At 34.3% G+C, this 24,692-nt stretch overlaps 1 protein-coding gene across 6 annotated transcripts in view; it reads right to left on the bottom strand.

The window, feature by feature from the left end:
- Nucleotides 1-518: 518 nt before the first annotated feature.
- DACH2 (dachshund family transcription factor 2) overlaps nucleotides 519-24,692 on the bottom strand; it is a 676,921-nt gene continuing 652,747 nt past the window's right edge. For 2 of the 6 annotated variants that reach the window (XM_016943980.2, XM_016943977.3), the window contains 5 exons: nucleotides 20,166-20,314; nucleotides 19,893-20,040; nucleotides 18,332-18,478; nucleotides 17,036-17,101; nucleotides 519-1,015 (listed from right to left, as the gene is read on the bottom strand). In XM_016943980.2, the coding sequence (XP_016799469.1) occupies nucleotides 966-1,015; nucleotides 17,036-17,101; nucleotides 18,332-18,478; nucleotides 19,893-20,040; nucleotides 20,166-20,314 (560 nt within the window). In that variant the 3' untranslated portion in view covers nucleotides 519-965. Of the gene's footprint in view, nucleotides 1,016-5,275; nucleotides 5,364-17,035; nucleotides 17,102-18,331; nucleotides 18,479-19,892; nucleotides 20,041-20,135; nucleotides 20,315-24,692 lie in introns of those variants that run through there. The other 4 variants (XM_024353029.3, XM_016943976.3, XM_016943979.3 and 1 more) reach the window with 3 other exon arrangements.

Below are 24,692 nucleotides of genomic sequence, written 5' to 3'. Positions count from 1 at the left end.
AGAGCACAGATTAAATAAACTGTAGGGCAGGGCTATAACTGGCCTTGGTTTTTCACTACACTGTGATAGGCACTTGGACGTACAAAGAGACTTGATATTTTGGGGGGCCAGAGAAGATATATACCCCTTCCATTTTTGTTTGCTTTTTAGTGTAGGTGACTCTAGAATAAACTTTTGATGATAACAGATACTCAGAAAATATTTTCTAGTTCTTGGTGCACCCATTTTTCCTGCTTCCCAGTGTAACCCTTCCTCCTGGAAGCAGGTTCACTAAGCACACATAACTAGGAAAAGGCAATCCAGTGTGAATCAATACAACAATTGAGGACAGGAATATCAGCCTGTTTAAACAGATGAACTGAAATAAGAACTGTGTTCCTATCTGCTTGAAAATAACAAAACTAGAGGAAGATTTGCAAACATCTGGCTAGTTCCCGTATTTTGATTTGCACTGACTCTACTATATGTTTCAATGACTGCAGTTGGCAGTTTGAAAAGAAATACTCAGTGACAATTGACAAAGTCAAAATGTTTTTATTTACGCTGAAGTTTAGCAAGTACATTTTTAACAAAGAAGGTGTACTTTAACGTTATGTATAGTAGAACAGGGAAACCATACATATAACTTTCTAGTCTCTAACACACTACTGCATTTTTTTAAAATTTAAAAGACAAAAAGCCAAGTTGAAATGAGCATAGAAAAGCATCAAATATGGTCAAGTTACTTTAGCCATTAGGATTTAGTTCATATTTTTAAACTGGTCAGTGTAATGCAAGAACAAAGTTTACATCATTGCTTTTAAAATGTACACGTGTTTCTTTTTTAATGTAACATAGATTAAATAGCTCCTTCAGTAAACAAAGCTTTGCTGATAAACAAAACTGAAATAACTCCATGTTGAATAGTTTCAGAGATAAACTGGAATCACAAGCATCTTCATTTATGTAAAGCCAGCGAGGACCTTTCAGGCTGAATACAACTGTTGTGCCATTTCTAAACAGTAATAGTTACCTCCTTAAAAAAAAAGAAAACAAGTTAGTTCTTATGAAGAGTCATTCTGATACGTGCTTAAAAATACTAAAACTTCTATCTTCAGGAACCTAAAATGATCTGATGTAACAGGCTCAATTTAGTGTTGGTAAAATTTAACATTTCTTAACATTTCTATATTTTCATCTGTCAGTTTTCAAAGATCCTTCAAATTTCATGCTATAGCTTCTGTTCTTCTTTCCACAGCACCGGAGACATTGAAGACTGATAAAGGCTCTTCATGAACTATATTATAATGTCTGTAATAATCTATATTACTTTTTCTTTTTGTATATAATGGTGCATCTGAAATACCATCCCTGTGGTTTACCAAAACAGGGGGAAAAGAGTATCTGGTTATGATCTAAGATAATGACAGCTTTGTACATTTAAAATTTCCTCTCCCGGGTTAACCCTGAGACTGTGTATACTGCATGAAGGGAGACTAGTTCGGAATATCGTTTCAGCTACAGTGTTTAGTCAAACCGGTATCCCTCTAAATGATAGTCATTAAAAGAGCCCATGCCATCCTAGAGTTAGATAATATTTAATTTGGGTGGGTAAAAGTTATTGTTGGACATTTTTTTAAAAAAATTTATTCTACCTCTTTTTGTCAAACCTTGTTATTTTCCATAGCAATGGCTTATAACCCGAGTCTCTATTTAGATACATCACAAAGATTGGCTTTTGGTTACAAAAGAAATAGGAAAAGAAATGTGGATGAATCCGTACAAATCCATTACCTGTGCTTGAGAAATACTTAAAGATAATGTTTCTGAGTCAAGTACTTTATTTTCACATATAACGGAGAGGACATTATCATTGTTGGACTAATATGTCTAATCTAAAATATTAAGTCAATCTGGTCAAAGCTTATTAGGAGGAAAGTATACCCTTTTTTAACCTTGTGTATAATATCTTTAAAATCTTTATTCTTTCTGTGTATAAGGTATCATGGTGAGTGGCAGAATTTTCTAGATAATACCTCAGAACCAAAAATAAAGATGTAGTAAGGTAATAGATGAATAAAAGATTTGGGGTTTGGGTTAGTCAGACTCATGGAGGGTTGGACTTCATCAGAGGGCAACCAGACATTTTCCCAAGAAGACCATAGAATTCACTTAAACTTTTCCAGGGACCAGAAGAAAACAAAGCTTGAATTTTTGGACACTGGTAATTGTTCCAACTCCTCTGTGGAGTCTGAGAATATTTACTCTGATGAATTGACCAAATATTTGCTCAGTCCTCCAGTCTACCTCATCCTTTGTATACACAGCCTAAATGTCAAAGGAAAGCTCTTTGACATGAAATGACAGTCATTTTACCAGGATTGAAATTTATACAATATAGCTAAAGCTTAAATCATGCAAAACAAACTGTGAACATTACAAAATGGAAAGCAATAGCACACACTATGTCCCCTTAAAAAGGGTACATGAACTCAGCAATGAATAGCGAAAGACAATCACCATTTGTCCTTTAGAAAAATGCAGTTTCTGAAAAATTTCTACTTTTGTTATGTTTATTTCTTGCCTTTATTTAGAGACAGAAATATTTGCCCACATCCTTTATGTGTCTGCTTACAAGGCCTATTAGGAATAGTTCCCATAGCTGCTCAAAAATTGAAAGAAAAACTAGTCTAGCAAGAAGAAAACAATATTAAGTGAATCAACTTTTCTACCAGAATACAATAAATTGAGATTTCACCGTAAAACTTTTTCTCCCAATTTTGAGGACAGTAGCAAAACGGACCCCTGTGTAGCATGTTGTATAATGTTGACACATATTTGGTTACTGTTTTACATGTGCCAATGCTGAATGATCATAAGGAAGATGCCAGTAATGAACTGCTGACACTGATCCTTGGAGTAATCTCAAAGTTTGCCACATTTCAATTTCAAAATGCATTTCAGCTATAATATGAGTGATTTATCACTTAGTAGTAGCTGTCAAAGTAATCTCCTAGATAAACCAAAAACATCTGGAACCATAAACAGAGAGGAGTAGTAGCTGAATTTTAATCCAGACCCAGTGTGCTCGCTTCATTAGGAACAGGAAACAGCTAATTAGTAATGGAATGTTTCATGTTCTTATAAGGGTTTGTTCTTGAGCTCTAAACAGAGATGATCTGATATGAACTCTGGATGTCAATAAGATTAAAGATCAGGAAGAGAAACTAACAAAGTCTCTCCAGGGGAATGTTACCGAGCTTGAGAACTTAAAAAGAGGGACACACGCTGACATTTGGGGAGAGCTGACAGAGTTTATTGCTTTGGGATTTATCAGATAGGTGAAAAGGGGAATTTGATACATACAAATGTGACCATTTTTAAAGTAAAAACAAAAGTCCATGTAATCCTTCCTTTAGCACAGCACTGCCTGACATGGGCATATGCCATGACACAGAAGGTCAGTGTGGACACTCCACACAGGAGATGAACCTCTCCTAATCAGTTGAGTTATCTTTACTGGGCCACAAATAGCTGCTCCAAACTCAAGTAAATGTGAGACTTGCCCTGTGGTATATATCCTAAGTCTATGAGCCGGAATAGCTAAAATCATGTGTCATAAACAAGGCAGATATATGGGAAAAGGCCAGAAAAAAATACACATGAGGAGTCCTCATAGTTCAAACAAGGTAAGTTAAACTTATCTACTTATTTAAACAAAAGACACTAGTTTATTTTGAAGTAACTTAGTTAATTTGGAAATTCCATTTAATGATGAGACTTTCTTGGATGTTATATTTTTAGTCACCTGTCACTGTTATTTATTTCAGATATTTGATATTAATAAAAGTTTTTATTTGACTTGCTTCAATCCTTCTCCATGACTTATTTCTAATTTGGCATTATTTCACTGAATTGGGCTAAAACAGTATACCTACTCTATATAAGCAGACCTTCTACAGCCCATGAAGAATACCAGAATCCAAATGCTTATGCTTTACAAAACATTCCTTCAGAGCTTGGAATTACTGAAATGTCACATCGATATGAACTAATGTAATATTTTTAAGTGTTTAGAGTGGGTGGCCATTCTGGCAGAAATTGCATGTACTGCCATGGGGAACCTCTTACTAGAAAATGGATAAAAACTCAGTTGGCTTTTTGCAGGAGATGCTTGGTGCTTCTGTCACATCAGAACTTAATGCTAGGGCAGACGTGAAAACAACACAATGGATTATATATTGTTTAATGTAAGGAGGGCACTTTAGGAGGAGCATTAAATCTTTTTGATCATTAGAGTACCATATAACACATTGGAATGCTGCTCTATTAGATTTTTAGTAGGCATCAAAATGATGATAACAGGTATCTGCCCCCAGCCAATGGTCAGATCTCCTCTAAGTAAACAGTTAAAAATATTTGAGGCCATTTCCTGGGCAATTCAAGCCAAATGACCCATTTGGCCCTAATCATTTGAACATGTTAGGAATCTGGCTATGTCTAGACCAGAGAGTGAACAGTATAAAATATCCATAATCTCACTGACCCATCTTTCTCTTTTCTTATGCCTATAGATTTTTCATTCTGTTTGCTTGTTAATAGCTTAATAAAGAGGAAGCAAGATTGGGGATGGGAGGAGAGAAGAAAATAGTAAAGGGGTATTTTTAGCAGCTTGGGTATCTGTTTTTATCATTGCATTCTTTACAAATCAGGAATGTGCTAGTAGAAAGGGGTTAAAGGACTTGCTCCACCATCAACAGTTCAAAGGAAAAACTGGGTGTGGTAAAATCTAAAAACTAGAGCTCCTTATATTTTCTTAGAGAACACTACAGGCCAAGTGTTTCTTTTAGAAATGAGAGCTCCAAAGCAGTGATAACAAATATCGATCATTTGCACAAATGATTTACCACCTGATATAATTCCTGTTAAATACCAGGTCAGACAAGAAGTTATTTCACAGTAATTGCAGCTTAAAGTAGGTGTGCCTGCATTTTAATTTGTCTCACACCATTTAGAAATAGCATCTTCTCTGTCTTAAAAATTCTTCCACCTACTTACCCCACTAGGATTCTGTGTGAATTAATGTGATAATGTTTTCGAAGCACTATGAACTCCTTGAAAGAAAGAGGTTAAAGAAGTGTAAAATGTGTTCAGTCATTATTATGAATATCCCCTAAAAACCTGTGAAACCCATTCTCTAGGACATTTTTCCTGTATGTGTAAGGTTCTATTTATCAGTAATGAACAAACAGTAATTAAAGGTTCCATATTTTAAGGATTTGAGTATGAATTCTAAATAATTTACAACACTAGATAAGCAGGTAACTGCTACAGCACCCTATTCGTGCCTATGATCAGTTGGAGTTCCGGCATCAGTGTTCAGGCTGCACAGAAAAAACAATAAGACCTGGTCAAAATTTCATTCGAACAAAGAAAATTCAAAATCTACTCAATGCACTTCACTGAAAACCACAAACTCACTTTATAGTATTTCGCTGTGCTATATATGTTCAAGATTTGAATAAATCTCTCGCAATTAATGTATTATTTTATTAGGTTTATCCCTTAATCAAATATTCATTTATATGAGTCTCATTTTATTAAAAATGAAATTATACAAAAGTGAGCAAAAGCGTAGATTTACAGTAGTTTAAAGCTTAATCTTATTCTCTAGGGGTGATATTGACAATATAAATATGGCGTAAATGATATTCCCTAACTCTAAAATATGCTTATGAGCCCCTTGTGCATGTTCTTCTTCTTTACAACCTGCAGCAAAATGCGTAACTAGCTTAATAAGCAAGGCATTTAGGAATTGTTTTTTCCTCCACAGTCTAAAACATTAGTAAAGGCCTATACTGTTTTTTGTGAGTCAAAATCTTTGCTAATGACTGCAATGTTCCCTCAGTATGAGATTTCCTTCCCTGACAGGATGGTTATTTGAAAGTAATTGCTCACTTTTTATTTTTCAAAAAACTACCAAGAACTATATCTATAATGTGTTTAGAGGTTTATATTTACAATAAAATGCATTTGTGATTTTTCCTACCCAAGGTTCATGTTTGCTTCCAAATGTCTCCTCACCAGTTGTTTACCTCTATAAACAATGGGACTGCAATACGAACTAGTAGAATTCACACAGGTGTACTTTAGGCTATCAAACCTTTCTTTTGAGGTAGCTAAGCTATTCTTGAACTATTGGCAATATTTTCTAATCTATGTTTTCTTTATGTTGCTTAATTAGTGCTGTGCTTCTGATTTACAAATGGGCACTATATAATTTAGCAGCAAGTAAGATAATCTCTTGAAGGTCATGTTTTCCTAACCTGAATAAGAGAGAGATAAAATAATATGCTAGTTAATGCTCCACTTGTTTTCCACTTCAGTCTTAGATTCAATCCTAATTAAATGTAGAATTAACTGTAGAAACTCAACTTTAGTTGTGGAAATATGTTCAGAACATGGTATTCTCAAATCAAAGAAGTGACAGTAGTGAGGTTAGTTTGGGATCCAGTCGGCTATTATTGCAGTAGTATAAATATGAGTTACTAATTCGAAAGTAGGAAAAGCAGACAATTGCAAGCAAGGGGAAGATATAATACAGTGTTTGATTACTCTTTGTCTAGAGAAGAGTACTATTTTGGAATCATTTTTTTTCAGAAGGTTCTAGTGTTTATTTTTAGAACATGACATATTTTTTTAAAAACAGAGGTTTCTTGAAAATAATAACCATTTGGGCTCATTAGCCTTAAAAATATCTGACTTACAATTTATTCAAAATGAAGATCAGGATAGGTCAATAGGTCATCTTTTTGGTGCAAATGGCATCATAATGGAGTATCAAACTATCTTACTTGTAATGCACCCTGGTTTTGTGAAATAATTATTTAATACATCCCTTTCCCCTTTATTGAATCTCTAGTTCTTAGAAAACATACCCTAAAAAGGAAGCATGAATGCCCTTCTGCTCACACATGGGGATAAAATATAGAGATGTCATTAACCATAACTATCTATGGGAGAGCACACTCTTTAGAGGAAGTTTTACACATCACTTATAGGCCAAATAGTTCACTCCTACTGAAATCAACATTAGAAAACACAAAATCAAATCTGAGTGTATTTTATAGGGCACAGTAATAATGATATCTTGTACTCGCCATACTTATCAGATAGTATGTATCTAACTTATTGATGAGGAAGAATAGGCAAGTATTATGATACCTATTTTACTAAAGTTAAGGCAGAGAGAAGGTAAATGACTTCTCAAGGTTAGTAACTGAGTTAGCGAGTTAGTAACTGAGAAATTCTGACTACTAGATCAGTGCTCTTTCTGCCACTTCATTGTGCCTCTCACATACTGGTTATAAAATGGCAATAGAAGTGCACATGTCCAGTACAGAGATCTGCAACTGTTGAGCCACATTAAGAGCTTTAGAAGTACTGAAATTCTATTTTTCATCTGAGAAGAGAGAGAAAGGGAGAGGAGAATAAATAAAAACTAACACGTATGGAACACTATGTCAGGAGCCACTCCACATGTACATATGGCATATATGGAATGCCATCCTCTTTCATTATTTTCTTGTTGTGGATAATGCTACAGTGAAAAGTTTGAATTATGTTTCTATGCCATTTCTCTAAATCTCTAAATAATCTGAGATCAAGTCCCCCACTTTCCATAAGCATATAAGTTACAAAATGTTTTTTCTTCTTCTTTTTTCTTTTTTTTTTTCTGAGACAGAGTCTTGCTCTGTTGCACAGGCTGGAGTGCAGTGTTGTGATCTCAGCTCTCTGCAACCTCCGCCTCCCAGGTTCAAACAATTCTCCTGCCTCAGCCTCCCAGGTAGCTGGGGCTACAGGCGTGTGCCATCACACCTGGCTATTTTTTGTATTTTTAGTAGAGACTAAAAATTTCTCCATGTTAGCCAGACTGGTCTCAAACTCCATACCTGAGGCAATCCACCTGCCTCGGTCTCCCAAAGTGCTGGGATTACAGATGTGAGCCACCGAGCCTGGTCACAAAATGTTTCTTAAAATTCTAATTGATTTGAGTTTTGTACAGGATGCAGATTGGAAATATTTTAGGTAACATTTTAAAGTATAGTTAAGTTCTATTTTTAAATAACTTTTAACTACTACTTTTGTCTGCTAAACTGATAGAAGAACACTATAATACTCGATTTTAAACAAATCAAAATATAGAGGAAAGTGAAAAATGAAAGTAATGGATAAACAAATATTAACTTGTACAATGTTAAAAATGATGACATCCAACATTTCCCATAGAAGGTTGAAATGCAGTTACCAGGAAATAGTAAGATTTGAGGGTTTATTAGTTCTCTCTATTGAGAGTTTTTCCTCACTCATTATTAAATGGTTGCTCACAGATGCTGAGATCAACATTGCATTTATTCATTTTTATTATTTTAATGAAAACAAGAGCACTTAGACATTTGTGAAATGTTGCAGGAAGTCAGGGATCCTGAATGGAGGGACTGGCTGGAGCTGTGGCAGAGGAACATAAATTGTGAAGATTTCATGGACATTTATCAGTTCCCAAATGATACTTTCATAATTTCTTACCCCTGTCTTACTTTAATCTCTTAATCCTGTTATCTTCATAAGCTGAGGATGTACGTCACCTCAGGACCACTGTGATAATTGTGTTAACTGTACAAATTGATTGTAAAACATGTGTGTCTAAACAATATTAAATCAGTGCACCTTGAAAAAGAACAGAATAACAGCGATTTTCAGGGAACAAGGGAAGACAACCATAAGGTCTGACTACCTGTGGGGTTGGGCAAAATAGAGCCATATTTTTCTTCTTGCAGAGAGCCTGTAAAAGGATGTGGAAGTAGGGAAGATATTGCTAAATTCTTTTGCTAGCAAGGAATATTAATAATGAATACCCTGGAGAAGAATGCATTCCTGGGGGGAGGTCTATAAACGGCTGTTCTTGGAGTGTCCGTCTTATGCGGTTGAGATAAGGACTCAAATACACCCTGGTCTCCTGTAGTACCCTCAGGCTTACTAGGATGGGGAAAAACCCTGCCCTGGTAAATTTGAGGTCAGACTGGTTCTCTGCTCTCAAACTCTGTTTTCTGTTGTTTAAGATGTTTATCAAGACAATATGTGTACTGCTGAACATATACCCTTATCAGTAATTCTGCTTTAGCCCTTTGCCTTGTGATATTTGTTGGGCCCTTATCAGGAGTTTCTGATTTTGCCCTTGTCCTGTTTCCTCAGAAGCATGTGATCTTTGTTCTCCTTTTTGCCCTTTGAATCATGTGATCTTGTGACCTACTCCCTGTTCTTGCACCCCCTCCCCTTTTGAAATCCTTAATAAAACTTGCTGGCTTTAAGGCTCAGGTAGGCATCACGGTCCTACCAATATGTGATGTCACCCCCGGTGGCCCAGCTGTAAAATTACTCTCTTTGTACTCTTTCTCTTTATTTCTCAGCCAGCCGACACTTATGGAAAATAGAAAGAACCTACGTTGAAATATTGGGGGCGGGTTCCCCTGATAGTGAAAGAACAGGAAGATAGGAAAGAAATGTTTGTAAAATAATGATGCTTTCTTGAAAGCTAATAAAGTAATTGGTGGAAATGTTGCTCCAAAAATCATTTGCATTACTGACAAAAAGTAGATTCCAGCTGAAGTATGTGGATCATTACCAATGTTAATTTTCAAATATTAAAAAAGTAAAATGTAAACTTGAAAGGGTCAAGAGGTTAGGGGCCTTAAAGGAGTTGTGTATAAAATCAAAAAGAATGTTTTTCTTTAAATTCATTTTAATTTCCAAAAGGTAATGTTACATGTCTATTATAAATGAAAAATAAGTTCCCTAGAGCAAATAAATAAAACTTTATGCTAATGCTGCATAAGGAATCCCAGTCTAAAATTAGTTAAGTGGCTGGGAGTGGTGGCTCACACCTGTAATCTCAGCATTTTGAGAGGCTGAGGCGGGTGGATTACCTGAGGTCAGGAGCCTGAGACCAGCCTGAACAACATGGTGAAAATTCAAAGTTAGCTGAGTGTGGTGGCCCACACCTGTAATCCCAGCTACTTGGGAGGCTGAGGCAGGAGAATCGCTTGAACTTGAGAGGCAGAGGTCGCAGTGAGCCGATATGCCACTGCACTCCTGCCTGGGTAACAAGCATGAAACTCCGTCTCAACAAATAAAAAAAAAAAAAATGTAAAATTAGATAGCAAGGCTCTGTTGGAATCTAGTTCTGACAGAGTGAAGTGAGTTTAGTAAGAATAAAAAAGTTTATTTCTGTTACTATTTCAGCTACTCCACACAGTTTTAAATAGAAAAGGGAGTTGTGTGGTATTTGTCTAAATTTTATAAATATTACCCCAATCTTTACAAACTTTTAAAAACAGAGGTGATTATTAAATTACACCCGGTTTTAGACTATTTTGTTTAATTAACTATGATGTAAAGAAGCCTCTGCCCTTTCCCTGAACCCCAATGCACTGTTTTGCATGGGATAATACTATAGTCTTGTTACATATCCTAACTAGCTAACTATGTGAGATTTTTACAAGAATGGATTGATAGTGATGCACAGTGAGATAAATGAGTGAGAGTTAAGATTCCTGTGTTTTAGTTCCCACTGTCAATGGCAAGCAAATTAACTTAGGTTATTTTCATACTTACAAAGCAGAAGTTAATCACATCTTTCCAAAGTACCTCCCAGAAATAATCCTCCTAGAGGATATTATTTAAAGGATAACACAAAGTACACCATGCTGTACATATAATAGGTCCTGCCTTTCTTTTTTCACTATTCCAATTTTAGGCTATGAATTCCTCATTCTCAGAATGATGAGTATCTTGGAACAGAACCTCCACAGATTCGTGTGGTAGCAATATCATAATTTTAATTTTTAAGGTACTATGAAAATGATGGCATATGATTACAGTCTTCTATGAAAATGCTGTTTGTTTTATTTATTAAAACACAAATGTGGAAGTAAAAAAGTAAAACTTGACTTAGTCTTTTAATCAGGAAAATGTTTTTCCTTTTGCATGTCCTTCAGGTATACCTAGGTTGGGGTTGGCATATGGTGAATCCCAAGCTTAAAAAATTGTATTGTATATATAAACAGGATGGGGCATAAAGTAACTGGTCAAGCAGTTATCAGAGTTAAGTTAAACAGCCCTTCCTAGATTATAGTAAAAAACACCTGTTAATTAGTGAATTACTCCTGTAGACTCAACATGCTGACTAGCAGAACAACTTATCATGGCTGGCAAGTCTCACTATTTGCTATCACTGCAATTTGATCTGTTATATAATTAACATGTAGCTAGAACTGCACGTCTTTGATCTGTATATGAGATTGTATGTTGCCATCATAATTACCATGACAGTCTTGTGGTCACTGAAAATATTTTTGTTAACAATGCATGTGTGTGGTGCAAGCGAATCCTTGACAACCAGGCCCTGAACGATTAAGTAATTAATGCGAGCTCTTCCCATCCTCCTAAGAAAAAATTAGAAGTATAATGTGTACTATGGTCTGACAGATATTTCACAGCAGAGAGGTACCACCAGTCAGGATAAAAATCCTGTGGAGGATGAAGAAAGGAGAAAATACTTTCTGAGAAAGAAAATAAAAAGACACAGGCCATTTAATAAACTGTACAGAAACAATTTTTGCTGCTTTAGAAAAAGATGCTGGGATCTTCTCTGTGGGGTGTGTGCTAGAGTCTTTTCCCATTGTATCATTGTCATTGCAATAAAGTTTCTCTAGGAAATAAAAGGATCCTACTCTTCAAGGAAGCATTTAAAAGAAAATTTTTAAGACCTACTTCCCACAATTCCTCTGGTCTCTGACTTGCTATATACCTCCAATTTATAAGAAAATATTTTCACTTTACAATGGGAACATCAGAGTACCTGTGTATATCTTCCAACACAGTACCAGGCATCAATGGGAGGGAAATTAATAATTAATGGTTGGTGAGTTTAGGGTAGGAAGCAGTCAGTGGAACCCCTAGAGATAGAGAAAGATGGAGAGCACACTGTGGTGGAGGAAATTAGAAAAGTCTATAATAAAATTCCATCTGTTCTCCTTTTAGTTTTTCTTGTCATATCACATACATGGCAATAAATCATATGCGATTTATTTTTTCTGGCTCCCTTTCACACTCTTACTATCACTTTTTCTTACTATTCTTCCAAATTCTACAATGATAATCCTATTCCAAGGGTAGTTGTTTTTAGGAAATATTGGCATGGCATCTTAACTTCTTGGGAGGAATGTTGTTTTAGGTTAGTAAGCAAGTGCCAAAGAGAAAAGATAATAAGGAGGTCTAAGGGGTCAAGGAAGGATAGACACTGTTCAAATTGATTTTGAGAGAATTGATAAAAATAGACATATTCACATATATTTTATATTATGAATATATATTAAATGTTCTACGCCATAAGGTATGCATATTAACTTATGCCCTAAATTGTAAATTTTAATATATTATAATAGATGTTAAAATGATATTTGCTGCTTTTGCAGTCAAATGACACTTTTTTTGTTTTTAATTCTTCAGTGGCAGCTTCATCAGTTACTGCATAGATGAGATCATGACTTTTATATCTTTGAATGGCCAGTCTGTACTCTTAATAAGATCCCTTTTTTCTGAGCAAAAATGGTTCAGGAAAAAAAAAGGTCTAGTAGGTTTACTTTTACATCAAATTTTGGTTTCCTTTCACATGTAGATTTGACTTAATATCTACTTCTAGTGTGTCAGTAGCAAAAGGAATAAAAAATTATTTAGGATGCCACCACATTTATGGAAAAAATATCAGAGGAAAGTATATTCCAGTGCTAAATCATCTTGTGTCTTTGTCAAACATGTATACATAAAATAAAATGTAAAAATTATTCACAGAAATTGACATTCCATGGGCAAAACACAGTTACTCATTTTGTGGTTTATTTTTTTTCCCCAAACAAATGCAGTGGCAGATACAGGGGCAGTATGTCACTGTGCCCTTGTACTTTATGACGTTATCTCCCCTGAACTTTAGTATTTTATTTTATTACTATAAAGTCAGTTCATGATGGCAGTTGTCTATTTTCTAAAATGTAGGAGCTTCATATTCTGTTTTTGTTTTACCTATTGTTATTAAGATGTTAACTTCATTTGTTTTAAATTTAGGAAACATGCACTGTCTACTATACCACTAGCCACTAACAATGAAATATAGCCATACAAAAGTTAACTAAGGTATAAACATGCAAAAGGAGAAGTCTCCCTGAGATCATAAAATGATGTTATTTTCTGTTCAGCAGTTCATGTTACTGCTGTTCATGCTAATTAATTAAAGGAGCTGTTGCAGTAATGTGCAAACAGGGAATCTGAGAAACTGAGAGGGCTTTTAGGTCTCCAAGTGAAGTTAAGTCAATCTGGGCGCAGGCAATCAAATGTAATGAAATCACTTGTCAGTGCTAAGCTTGCAAAAACTGTGAAGTTTGACTAGGGAGTAAAAGGATTATAATTAGATTTCCAACAGGATAATAACTAAATGGCAGAATGCAGTAAAAAGAAATATTACTTTGTTAGCTAATGGTACTGCTGTTCAGTTTTAGTTTTTATCAGCACACTTGTAGTTGTGCTAATTTAATTTGCTTTTATCAGCAAAAATGCACTACGCAAATGGCACTTGAATGTCATTTGCAAAAATATCATTGATCTGAAGGTGCACTTAATGACACTCGGTATGTTTATTTTATGTGAAACAGGGATTGGTTGATAAGATGGTTGATGTGCTATCTTGCAGGCCCTCAACTGAGTTATAGGAATTTGGATGGAATGACATTAGCACAAGTGCTCCACCAAATCCTTCATCTCTAGAGATAGTGGACATAACCATTGGAGTAGTATATACACATTGTGTGATCACCAGAAAACATTCTGTAGGAGTTGCTATGGTAGACTCCGAAAATATAAAGATACAGATATCCTTTTATGGAAACTTGGTCTATGCATATTATCATCTCTGTCAAACAACATTCAAAGCATAAAAGACATGAAATAACCAAGCTGAAGAGATGTATTATATACATATAATGTATTACATGTAATACATTATATAGGATACATTATGTATATATACTATATATAGTAAATATATATAAAATCTTATATATATAAGATTTCTGGTACATGTGCAGTTTGTCTGCACTAAAACCCATGTGGAAATTACCATAAAACTGGATATTACTTTTTTGCTTCCAGGAGTGGCCATGTAATGTTTTTCCAAGTGCCTTTTAAATTCTTAAGATGTCACAGTGGAATCAATTGAATCTCAAAGGGAGAGTACTAGGTGAATGATAGATTTCTATCTAGGAGAGCTATTGAACAACAGGAAGAGAAAGAACTTTACTGATGCTGGAATTATTTCCTGTGATGGAGATGAATTTTGGAAATGGTATTGCATTGGTATACATGAACTGACTCTCACAAACAATGATAGGAAATGATCTTCCAAGTTAGAAAACAGGTTTCAAGGGAGATGGAAAAGATTAAAACAGTATCAAAATGTCACAAAAAAGAACTAAAGCTTACAAAATCAAAATTATTAGGAAGAATAGAAAAATAATGGCTAAGCTTGCATTTCATGTTTTCCAACATTATACATTTTCTGAGTTTCACAGATACATTCAAAAGTAATGTTTTTATTACTTTTTATTTTACAAATAATAGGCAAAATGATTGGGATTTTTAGATAATTATTTGACCTGACTGATTTGGTAAACTCTATTTAAGATTAGTTCTGATAATATTTGTAGGCACCTATTTTCCTGGCTAAAAGAATAAAACATTATTGCTAAATTTTTTTGATTAAATTATTGTGATTCTACTGTCATATTAACATAAGACATTAACTATAGTTTTTCATAAGGAGATGATAGGGGCTTTATCATTTACAGTGCTTAAATGTCTTGCAAAGAGAAGCGATAATGTGTATTTTTCCATTTTTATCACATTTATATGGAACCTTATTTAATGTAATATAAAAGACAGACATCCAATAAAGAATTATTAACCTACCATATTTTACCATATATAGACAATGTTAAACACAAATACTAGACAGTGTCATTTTTAATTTGGAAAAAAATACAAACCAATTTCTTTGCTTTAAAATAAATTACATCTCATTCCTTTTAAGATGAATCTAACTATCTCATATTTAGCAGGTAAAAACTTGTAGAACTTATTAAAAGTATGCACAATGAAAACAAGTATTAAATGTGTCCTTTCCTAAGTGCAAGTAAATATGCAAAATCCATTCTTGGTAGACTTCATAAAAGAATTTGGAAGCGAAGAGTGGATCTACCTTTTGCTTATATCTCCTAATTGCCCATGAATAAAATATCACTACTTGTTACATGGAAATGAAATAATTTTAGGACAGTTCAAAAGTTTGTATTTCTCTCAGAGTTGTTAAGAAAGATGTTACTACTATGAACTAAAGGTATCATATAAATTAAACAAACAGCAATAAATCAGAGGTGCAGGTTAAAAGATAATAAAGATAAAACTCACTAGTGGTGTATTCGGATTACCCTCTCCAGTTCCAAAGCTGACCTTAAACCCACTCAAAGCAGGGCACAATCAAGTTCAATGTTCCTTAAAGACTATGTCTATATTTGCGTGTCACTGATTCAGAAGGGATCAAATGCTTCAGGCTATTCATCTCTACCATGGAGCTGGTATATGATGGCAACCTCAAATACCAGGCCCACAACTAGTGGGGCACTTCTTAGTGAATTTTGCTGTGATGAATTGGTTGGACAAACACTGAATCCCATTTGAATCGGTTTTGCTCATATAGACACAGCCTTTAAGCTGAGGGAATAAAGCAGGCAAGCAAAAAAGGGATGAGAACCAGCAAAAGCTTCATCGAATGAGTTAAGCATGCATGCTTTTACACCTAACATAGTGCATTAGTTAGGTCTACCCACCTGCAACAGAATCATGCATCACTAGAGTATCCATGAGAGCTAACATTTCTGGTTTTATAAAGATGACTTGTAAAACTACATGTAAAACAACTTATGAAGCTACCACATAAAATGGTGACCCTTAGATGAACCCAAATGGATATTTTGGTCACATCCAGTTCTGTTGCCTTTATGAAGATCCACTCATCACATAGGAGAAAGGCACTGATTAATTCCAGCGAGCAACATATTCATAGTTGTCTTCATTTTTCAAAGTTAGGAAATAGTTTTCTCATAAAAATGTTCTTTATTTTTTATTAGAGTGAGGCATTTTATCACAATAAATGTGAAAATAAATGTAATCTGCATGCAAAGGTCTAGAAGTGCATTGGAATCACACTGGAAAATTTTCAGTGGTCACATTTAACTCATTTTTATGTGCTTTTGCACTCCAGTGAGACTCTATATTGATTTGTTTCATCTGTTTTCTTACTACTAAATATTTTCAAATATTTTTAAAGATGTAAGCAATTGTGATAATCATGTAAATCACGAATTATAAGTAATGTTCTGATTTTCATACTTAAGTGGTCTGTCTCTAAGATTAACATCAAAATTTAAAGGATGAAAAAAATGTTGTCTTGAATACCTTCAAAATTTTGATAGGTTACAATGATTGTACCTGTGGCTCTTACAAACAGCAAAGTGGTGAAATTACAAAAATACCTCATGGTATTGTACACTTTTAAAAGATAAATTACATTCACATTTATGCATTTTTAGAATATGCCTGACATACAAATGTGTATTCTTTTTACAGCTACACGTATTTGCTCACATTGTATATGTAAAATTATTAGTCCCTCTGTAACCAGAGTTATTGGGTTTTCAAAGCCATGTTAAGTATTTTTTTCTCAAAAAACTGCAAATTGCTTCCTTTGTCATAAAGTAAGAAGTGTCAAAACTTATTTATTTTATTTATATGAAGAGTATCATCACAGAAGCTCATCCCCACCTCATCCCCACCTCATCCCCAGGGGTCACATATTAAGCAGTCAAAGAAAGAAGTTTTCAGTTGACTGTACCTTGCATAGCAGCACTATCATGAGGAGTCCCATTGTTTTCTATTTCAATATCTGGAATTCCAGTATCTGAAATAAATGACATGCAAGATTAATATACAATTAGGTGGTTCCTGATTCCATTTAAAGGGAAAACTCCAGTAAGCCAGTACTTTGGTCCTATAGATAACATAAGACCTTGGGTGGCATTTTTGTTTTTTGTATGTCTGTTTGTTTTTAATGGTAGGAGGGATGATTATAAACTGCAGCTGAATTTTACAATTGAGCATATATTTCTAGGTATATTGTAAATACCTCTATTTTTTTTATTCTTTAAAAATAAATCTTAGGAAAATAGTCTGTCCATTAAAACCTCCTAAGACTATCAGGTTAACTTGCCCCCATCCTCATGGTATATGTTCCCTTTGTAAGATGTGATTGATGATATTATTTATGATATATAGATAATCATATATATACACATATTTATATATATGTATATATATGTATATATTTATATATATGTATATATAAAAATATGTGTATATACATATATATGTGTGTGTATATATATATACAGTAAGTGCAAGTGAATACCAAAATACTCATTATGGTTTGTGGTCTTCATGTAGTACTGGCTCTAGGGACAAATGTTTTATGATTGTGCTGTTCAGGTAAAAGCTAGTAATTTTGATGTAAAAAGGTTCTGTTTGTGTGTGTACATATTTACTTGAACATTTACTTGAAATTGGGTCTGAGTGAGATGAAACAATGTTATGAGGCCTCAGAATTAAAAATGGAATCAGAAAAGTTTGGAATTAAGATCTTTCATAATTCAAGCATCTCCATTTACAGGATCTGCAGGGATTTCCTTAGAACATGTTTTTTCAACCTGGTACTCCTTAGGCATGGCAACACTGATGCAATCTGCATTAAAGGAACAAGCATTGTGTAGCTAATCACAATACAGTTCACCAAACATCAGCATATTCTAACAGGAATGGACCTAATCCACCTACATTTTAGGTGCAGGGTGGTTATCAGTGTTATTGCTTCTACTGCAAAAGTCAGTAGGACTTCCTATTATTCCAAGGCTATTTGTATCTCCTGAACAGTGATTATTTTGACTGGATTTAATTCATGATCTAAAACACTTGGCCTCAAATTGATTTTTTAATCATTCCTGGACAAAATATGTCTGTGTTTCCCTCTCTCCCTTCCTTTCTTTCTGCCTTCCTCTCTTTTTATTCCTTCTTCTATTTTTCTTCAATCAGTTTTGCTTTGTTTACCTTGAGTGTGAAAATCCAAATCAGACATTACCTTTTAACATCCTCAGGCCACTGTCACTAGTGGTGGCTTGCTTAAGTGCCTGCTCCACTTGCTCCCGGCGCTTTGATTCAAATTCCAAGGCTTCCTGCAATTTTCTCTTGGTTTTTTTCTCCTTCTTCAGGCGCTTTTGCATAGTAGCTGAAATGTAAAAGGTAGTTTGCAAAGACTTGAGCAATGAAATAGGGATGCCAGTTTTGATGAATTATAAGCCACAGATATAGGTATAGATAAGGAGAGATATAGCAATATTTCACTTGACATATGATTAGCGTTCTTTTGGTACTAATGCTCATTAGGGTCATCTAAGGAGTGCTTTATTTACTGTATTTCAGTCATACAACTGACTTCTTTCTATTTTCACATTTCCAGAGTGTATGTTCTGTAATACACATGCATTTGTATGATGGTGGTAGTGGTGGTGGAGAATTGTCTTCTACTTTGACTCTCTATATGCATTTAATGATTCTTTAAACATTTTGTAATCCTCTTAAGAAAAATATTCTTATTATTCATCAGGTTACTGATTACTATTCATATTTCAAAACGCAAAAATAATCCTGAAAATATCTATTAGGTTGCAAAATATAGTCTTTAAAACTGAAAATGGCAAGTGTCCATTTATCTGAAATGTTACCAGTTCTAAAGGCAAATATCTGTCTGTTTAATGTACATATCATCAGTCTCTCTCTCTCTCTGCCTCTCTCTTGCTCTTTCTCTGTATGTGCATATACAGTCATAGGCTGCATAATGAGATTTCCGTCAATGATGGACCGCATATACAATGGTGGTTCCATAAGATTATAATGGAGCGGGAAATTCCTATCACCTAGTGACACTGTAGTCATCCTAATGTCCTAGTGCAATGCATTACTAGTGGGTATGTGGTGATGCTGGTGCAAATAAATCTACTGTGCTGCCAGTCATAAAAATAAACTTTCAAGTAAGAAAAACACTTTTATCTCGATTTTATAGATGAAGAACCTGAGTCCTTGACAGGTCAAGAAATTTACCCAAGATAACATAGCTACTAGTTTTCAAAGCCTGAACAAAGCCTGAAGACCAAAGATCACATAGGTAGTTGTTTCGAAGCCGAAGGACCATATAGTTGGCCAGGGGACCAAGGTAAGTGACCTCCAAGGTTTCATGTAGCTATGTTATCATTATTATTATTATTATTACTATTATTATTATTACTATTATTATTATTATTATTTGAGATGGAGTCTTGCTCTGTCGCCCAGGCTGGAGTGCAGTGGCACAATCTCGGCTTACTGCAACCTCCGCCTCCCGGGTTCACGCCATTCTCCTGCCTCAGCCTCCCGAGTAGTTGTGACTACAGGCGCCCGCCACCACGCCCAGCTAATTTTTTTTTTTTTTTTTTTTGTATTTTTAGTAGAGATGGGGTTTCTCCGTGTTAGCCAGGATGGTCTCAATCTCCTGACCTCGTGATCTTCCCGCCTCAGCCTCCAAGATATCTTGGAGAATATTTCTATTAGTATTGAAAATACCCCCAACATAATATTCACTCTGTAATTGAACTTGTAAAACTTACTTCTGCTTTGAAGCTCAACTGCAAGTTGTCTTTCAAGGTTTTCTCTAATTTCTCTCTCTCTGTAGAGCTCCAGTCGCAGCTCCTTCTTTTCTTGTTGAATCTGCTTCTCCTGGATGCGAGCATTATCCAAAGCAACTTTCAGCAGACCCTGTCAAGGTACAGGAAATGACATGCAGTTCATCTTATCTGTTTTAATTTATCAAATATAAAATAATATATGTAGGTGCTAATGTCTTGTATTACATTTATTTTGTTTATAGAAATATTGTTGACCTGAATGTTGGTCAACAGAGTCTCCACGGAGGACAGACTATCAGCAAAAATGAATGGTCCAGGGAATCCAGCGGGCAATGCCTGCCCAGGAGTCAGCTGTATCTTGTCCAAGGGTGACTTCATTATTGGAATTTGAAGTGGTACCTCTTCTGCAAAAACAAAATTAGTATCAGAAGGTTCACAGATTAAGAGCTCAAAAGTCTCACTAAGCCACCTCTACTAAGCATCAATAAAGATTTTGTTTCTAAAACTAAATGACTGACATTCTCATAATTAGAAGTCATATTTATTCTCCAGCTGCCTCTAATTTCAAAAAATAAATATTTCAGTAAAGAACTTGTGAAACTGAAACAATGCTTATGGCTAAAGAGGTATGAAATCTGGAGAAAAAATTTAAGATACATACAATTGACAATATGTGCTTATGAATATCTATAAATTAAATATTCAGATCACTTCCTGGAAAAACATAAGCAACATTTTATTTTTTCCTCTCTAAATCTATTAATCTATCAATCAATTTATTTATCTTGATTATTTTAACAGCTTTATCGAAACATAATTTACATACAATAAAATTCACCTATTTTAAGTATACACTTCATTTTTAGTAAATTTCTAGAGTTGTCTAATCATTACCACAAATCTATTTTAGAACATCTTAATTTCCCCTATAAAGACTCCTCATGTCCATTTACAGTTAATCTTCTTTCCCACCTCAGCCCCTAAAAACCATTAATCTGCCTTATCTCCAAAGGTTTGCCTTTTCTGAATGTTTCATATAAATAGAATCCTACGATACATGGTTTTTTTGTGCCTGGCTTCTTTCTCTTAGCATGTTTTTTAAGCTTATCCATGTTGTGGCAGGTATCGGTAGTTTATTTTTATTGCTGAATAGTATTTTGTTTCATGAATATACTAGCTTGCGTTTAAACATTTTCTAGTTGATGACTATTTGGATTGTTTCCAGTGTTACTTTTTATTTCATGGAATATCCCTTATCAGAAAATAACACGTATGACATAAAATCACAAGTTACATCTATTCTCTCTTTTATTTTTATGTTGTATTCTTCAATATTCTCATTACTCTATAAAGAGCTATGAGTAGAATTTTTGTTTATAAATATGTTTTATATTTGCTTTAAAACAGATATACCTAATTATAAAGGGAATCCCCTCCTACTTTGAGAACCCTGAATACTTGGTTATTCTGGCTGACAGTCTTTCATATGACCTGTATGAATTAGATAAATTTTCTTCTGTAACTACGTATGTAAAAAGAAACTGCCACAGAGAGGTAATCTCGGGATGTTAACGAAAGAAATTCAGTTACTCTTAGTTGAGTTCATCAGCAGTGCATGATGGGGTGAATCATGGCACCTCAAACAGTTATGCTGCTCACTGGAGTATCTTAATTTCAGCAAGAGAGCACAGGCAAAGTTTAAAAAGTATGCATCTCTCTGGTCAGAAAAAACATTCAGTGACTCCATATATTCTAATGAGACTCACTCAAGAAAAAAGACTTGGCTTAAATCTAGACATAACCAATTTCACATGGTTTGGAAACAAAAAAAGATGTCTATTGGTTCTGGTTCCTATAGGTATGGAATATGGATTTGTGATATATTAAGACTTCATTTTTCTATTGCAAGCAGCCTACATATGCAGTGTGCAGAGTCTTGAGCCCCATTAATTTAACAGTTACCTTTTGCTGTGGAATTTCTTGTGTGGCAAGTTGTGCCATTCATTTGTGGGAAACTTCAGTGAGATTATTTAGTACTATCTCTGAATAAAAGGCTCTTACTATATATCACCTTTACATTTTTTATTTTTCCAAACCAATAGCAATTTAAAAAAATGCTATATGATTATATTAGAGTCAACAGTTTCACACTGTTTGAATCCAAATATTAAAAAGAGCATTTGTTTATTGACCTTAAATAATTCAATAAAATGCATGAACTATACCATTAATTTTCTTTAGCACAGAAAGCTATGAGAATAACTTCCTAGGAATTATTTTTTAGTAAAGCTTTGAAAACAATATTTTGTTCACAGATGCAAATGTTTTCTACAACTCACTCGTAGTTTATTTTCATACTCTAGTTACGTAACTCTATTTAAAATTAACGCTAAACTCTTACAAGACATTTGCCTCTCTACTTTTTTTTTATAAAGTCAGTGGTAGGTTTAGAAGAGGTAAATTATTCCAGAGAGAATCAGCACATTATCACAAATTCTGTGACCTTATTCAGCTACATGGTTTCTTTTGAAGTATTATCTCATAAAAACACTATTAAAACATGTCTTAGGCAGCAGATCTAAGGTTTCTAAGGCAAATTTCTCAACAATTAACCACAGTGTTATGCTTCAATTGCATTGTTTGATGTCTACATTTAAGTAGTATTTTTTTCTTCTCCACGTGAATGCATTAAGTGGATGGAATGACTTTATAATGATGATATATCAATATTTATAATAGCTGGAAAGGTTCTGTACTTTTATACTGATGTTTATAAATCTTAAAGTATTAATTTATGTAGCCTGGAAAAGCTACTATTATAAAATGAAGTGCTACGAAGTTATAACATTAACTTCCTGCTGATTCAGAGACAATATAATCATTTCCCTGAATAAATATTTTGTGTCAAGGAGAGAGTTCTTAAAATAATGAATTCATTGTTACATATCACCTACACATATGTATAACCTCAGTGGTGAGACTCTGAGGGTTGCTTTACAAACAAGATAGCTGAAAAGGAAAGCAATACATTCAGTATGCATAAAACAAAATTATAACTACATTAAATTTGTTGGAAGTCTTCTATTTGAAGATGAAAAAAATGCCATTAAATTGGCTGAAAGGAAAATTATATTGACGATGAAGACAGGTTGCATGGTCTATGGTTTGTAATGTTGCTGTACAGTAAATTGGAGTTTCAAAATAGTATTACTCTTCTTTAAAGAGATAGACACAGCTGAATTAGGTGTTGCTTGCTGCAGTGAGGATCAAATACAAAAAGAATCATATTTCATCAGACCTAGTCAACACCAGGAAAATAAATAGAAATATAAGAGGTATGCAGGCAATGATTCATTTTGATAATCTGGCCCAAGAGAGACACATAGAGACAGCACACGGATCTAAGCTTCTATCAAAAGACAAATAGGACACAGAGGGTGGGAACTGGGATGACAGTGTAGCAGAGGTCACATCGATTTTCAGCAGCAGTTTTAACATGGATGAGATAACCCTGGACTCTATTTGGCCCATTGTTCATATCCTACCTGTCCCACAAGCAATAAATTTCCTAGTCCTAGAAAAAGGGCCATAAAGAAGAAGGATTCTACTTATGACTTCTTATGATTAAGTTTCTGTGCTAACCAAACATGCTTTTCACACCAAGGTCACATTGCATGTTAAGGTCCATAATAGCCCAAAAGCAGTAGAAGTGTATTATGTTTTAGTGTATGCAAGAGGAAACTGTCAAACCATACATCAGATTTTTTTTTCCTATTTAACTCGTTTGCTACAAAAATGAATGGTAAATGAATTGGAAATCAATTTCAATCTTGTAATATATTTTTACATCTGAACAGCATCTGAATTTTGCTCAGAATTTAAATAAGTGCACTGTTATGTAGGAGTTTACTAGATAGGGTTGAAAAATCCTAATTGGCAATACAATTTTAAATGGGCAAGTTCTAGAAACATAGGCTATTGGTTAAATAAGAGCATCTCTTATTAAACCCAGGAAAAAGGATTTTGATTTTTTTTATTTAAAAAGCTGGTATTCAAAATGTAAATAGTAAAACCTTTATCAGCACATAGAACATAATAGTATAAACTACAAAGTAAGAATAGGAGAACTGCCATCTAGTCAAGGACATGAGTGATCTCTTCACTTATTAAAGCAAAGTGGAAACCACTTTTATTAAGCCTGTTTGTTAAACCTGCCATACTTTGTAATAGCACTTGGGCATCCACTTAGAGAATAAGCTCTTCATTTTAACTTATTTCGTAGAGCCCAGATGAATAGATATAAAAGTTGACAAGAACTTTTGTAGGAAAAAAAGATAAATATATAGTGAATACTCAAAATAGAAAAATCACCCAGAAAATTAAGTCCAGGCTGCTAGAGGCTCTCTACATGACTCTAATGCTTATTTTCCCATTTTGCATGGAGTGTGTCTCCTCTGGGCTTTAAGGATTGTGATACAGGAATATAAACAACACAGCTGACTAACCCAGCAGTAGAAAAATGTAGCTACCTACCAGGTCATCAGTTTTATTCGTTATCAAGTAAATTATACTTTATTATTTTATTTGAGATCTTTTCCCTAAATACTATTGTCCCAGGTGACCCATTTTTTTTTTTGGCAATGTCATTATTATTATATTCAGGACAAGTGAGACACCTGCTTCCCTCTAACAAACTGAGGAACAATTACAACAATAAAATGACCAACTGCTGTGTAATGTGACTTGTGTGAATATAAGGAAGTGTACATAGCTTCAATGACT

This window comes from Pan troglodytes, chromosome X, assembly GCF_028858775.2.
Source record: "Pan troglodytes isolate AG18354 chromosome X, NHGRI_mPanTro3-v2.0_pri, whole genome shotgun sequence".
Lineage (NCBI taxonomy): Eukaryota > Metazoa > Chordata > Mammalia > Primates > Hominidae > Pan > Pan troglodytes.
Note: the sequence above shows the minus strand (reverse complement) of the source record. Positions and strands in the feature narration are given on the sequence as shown.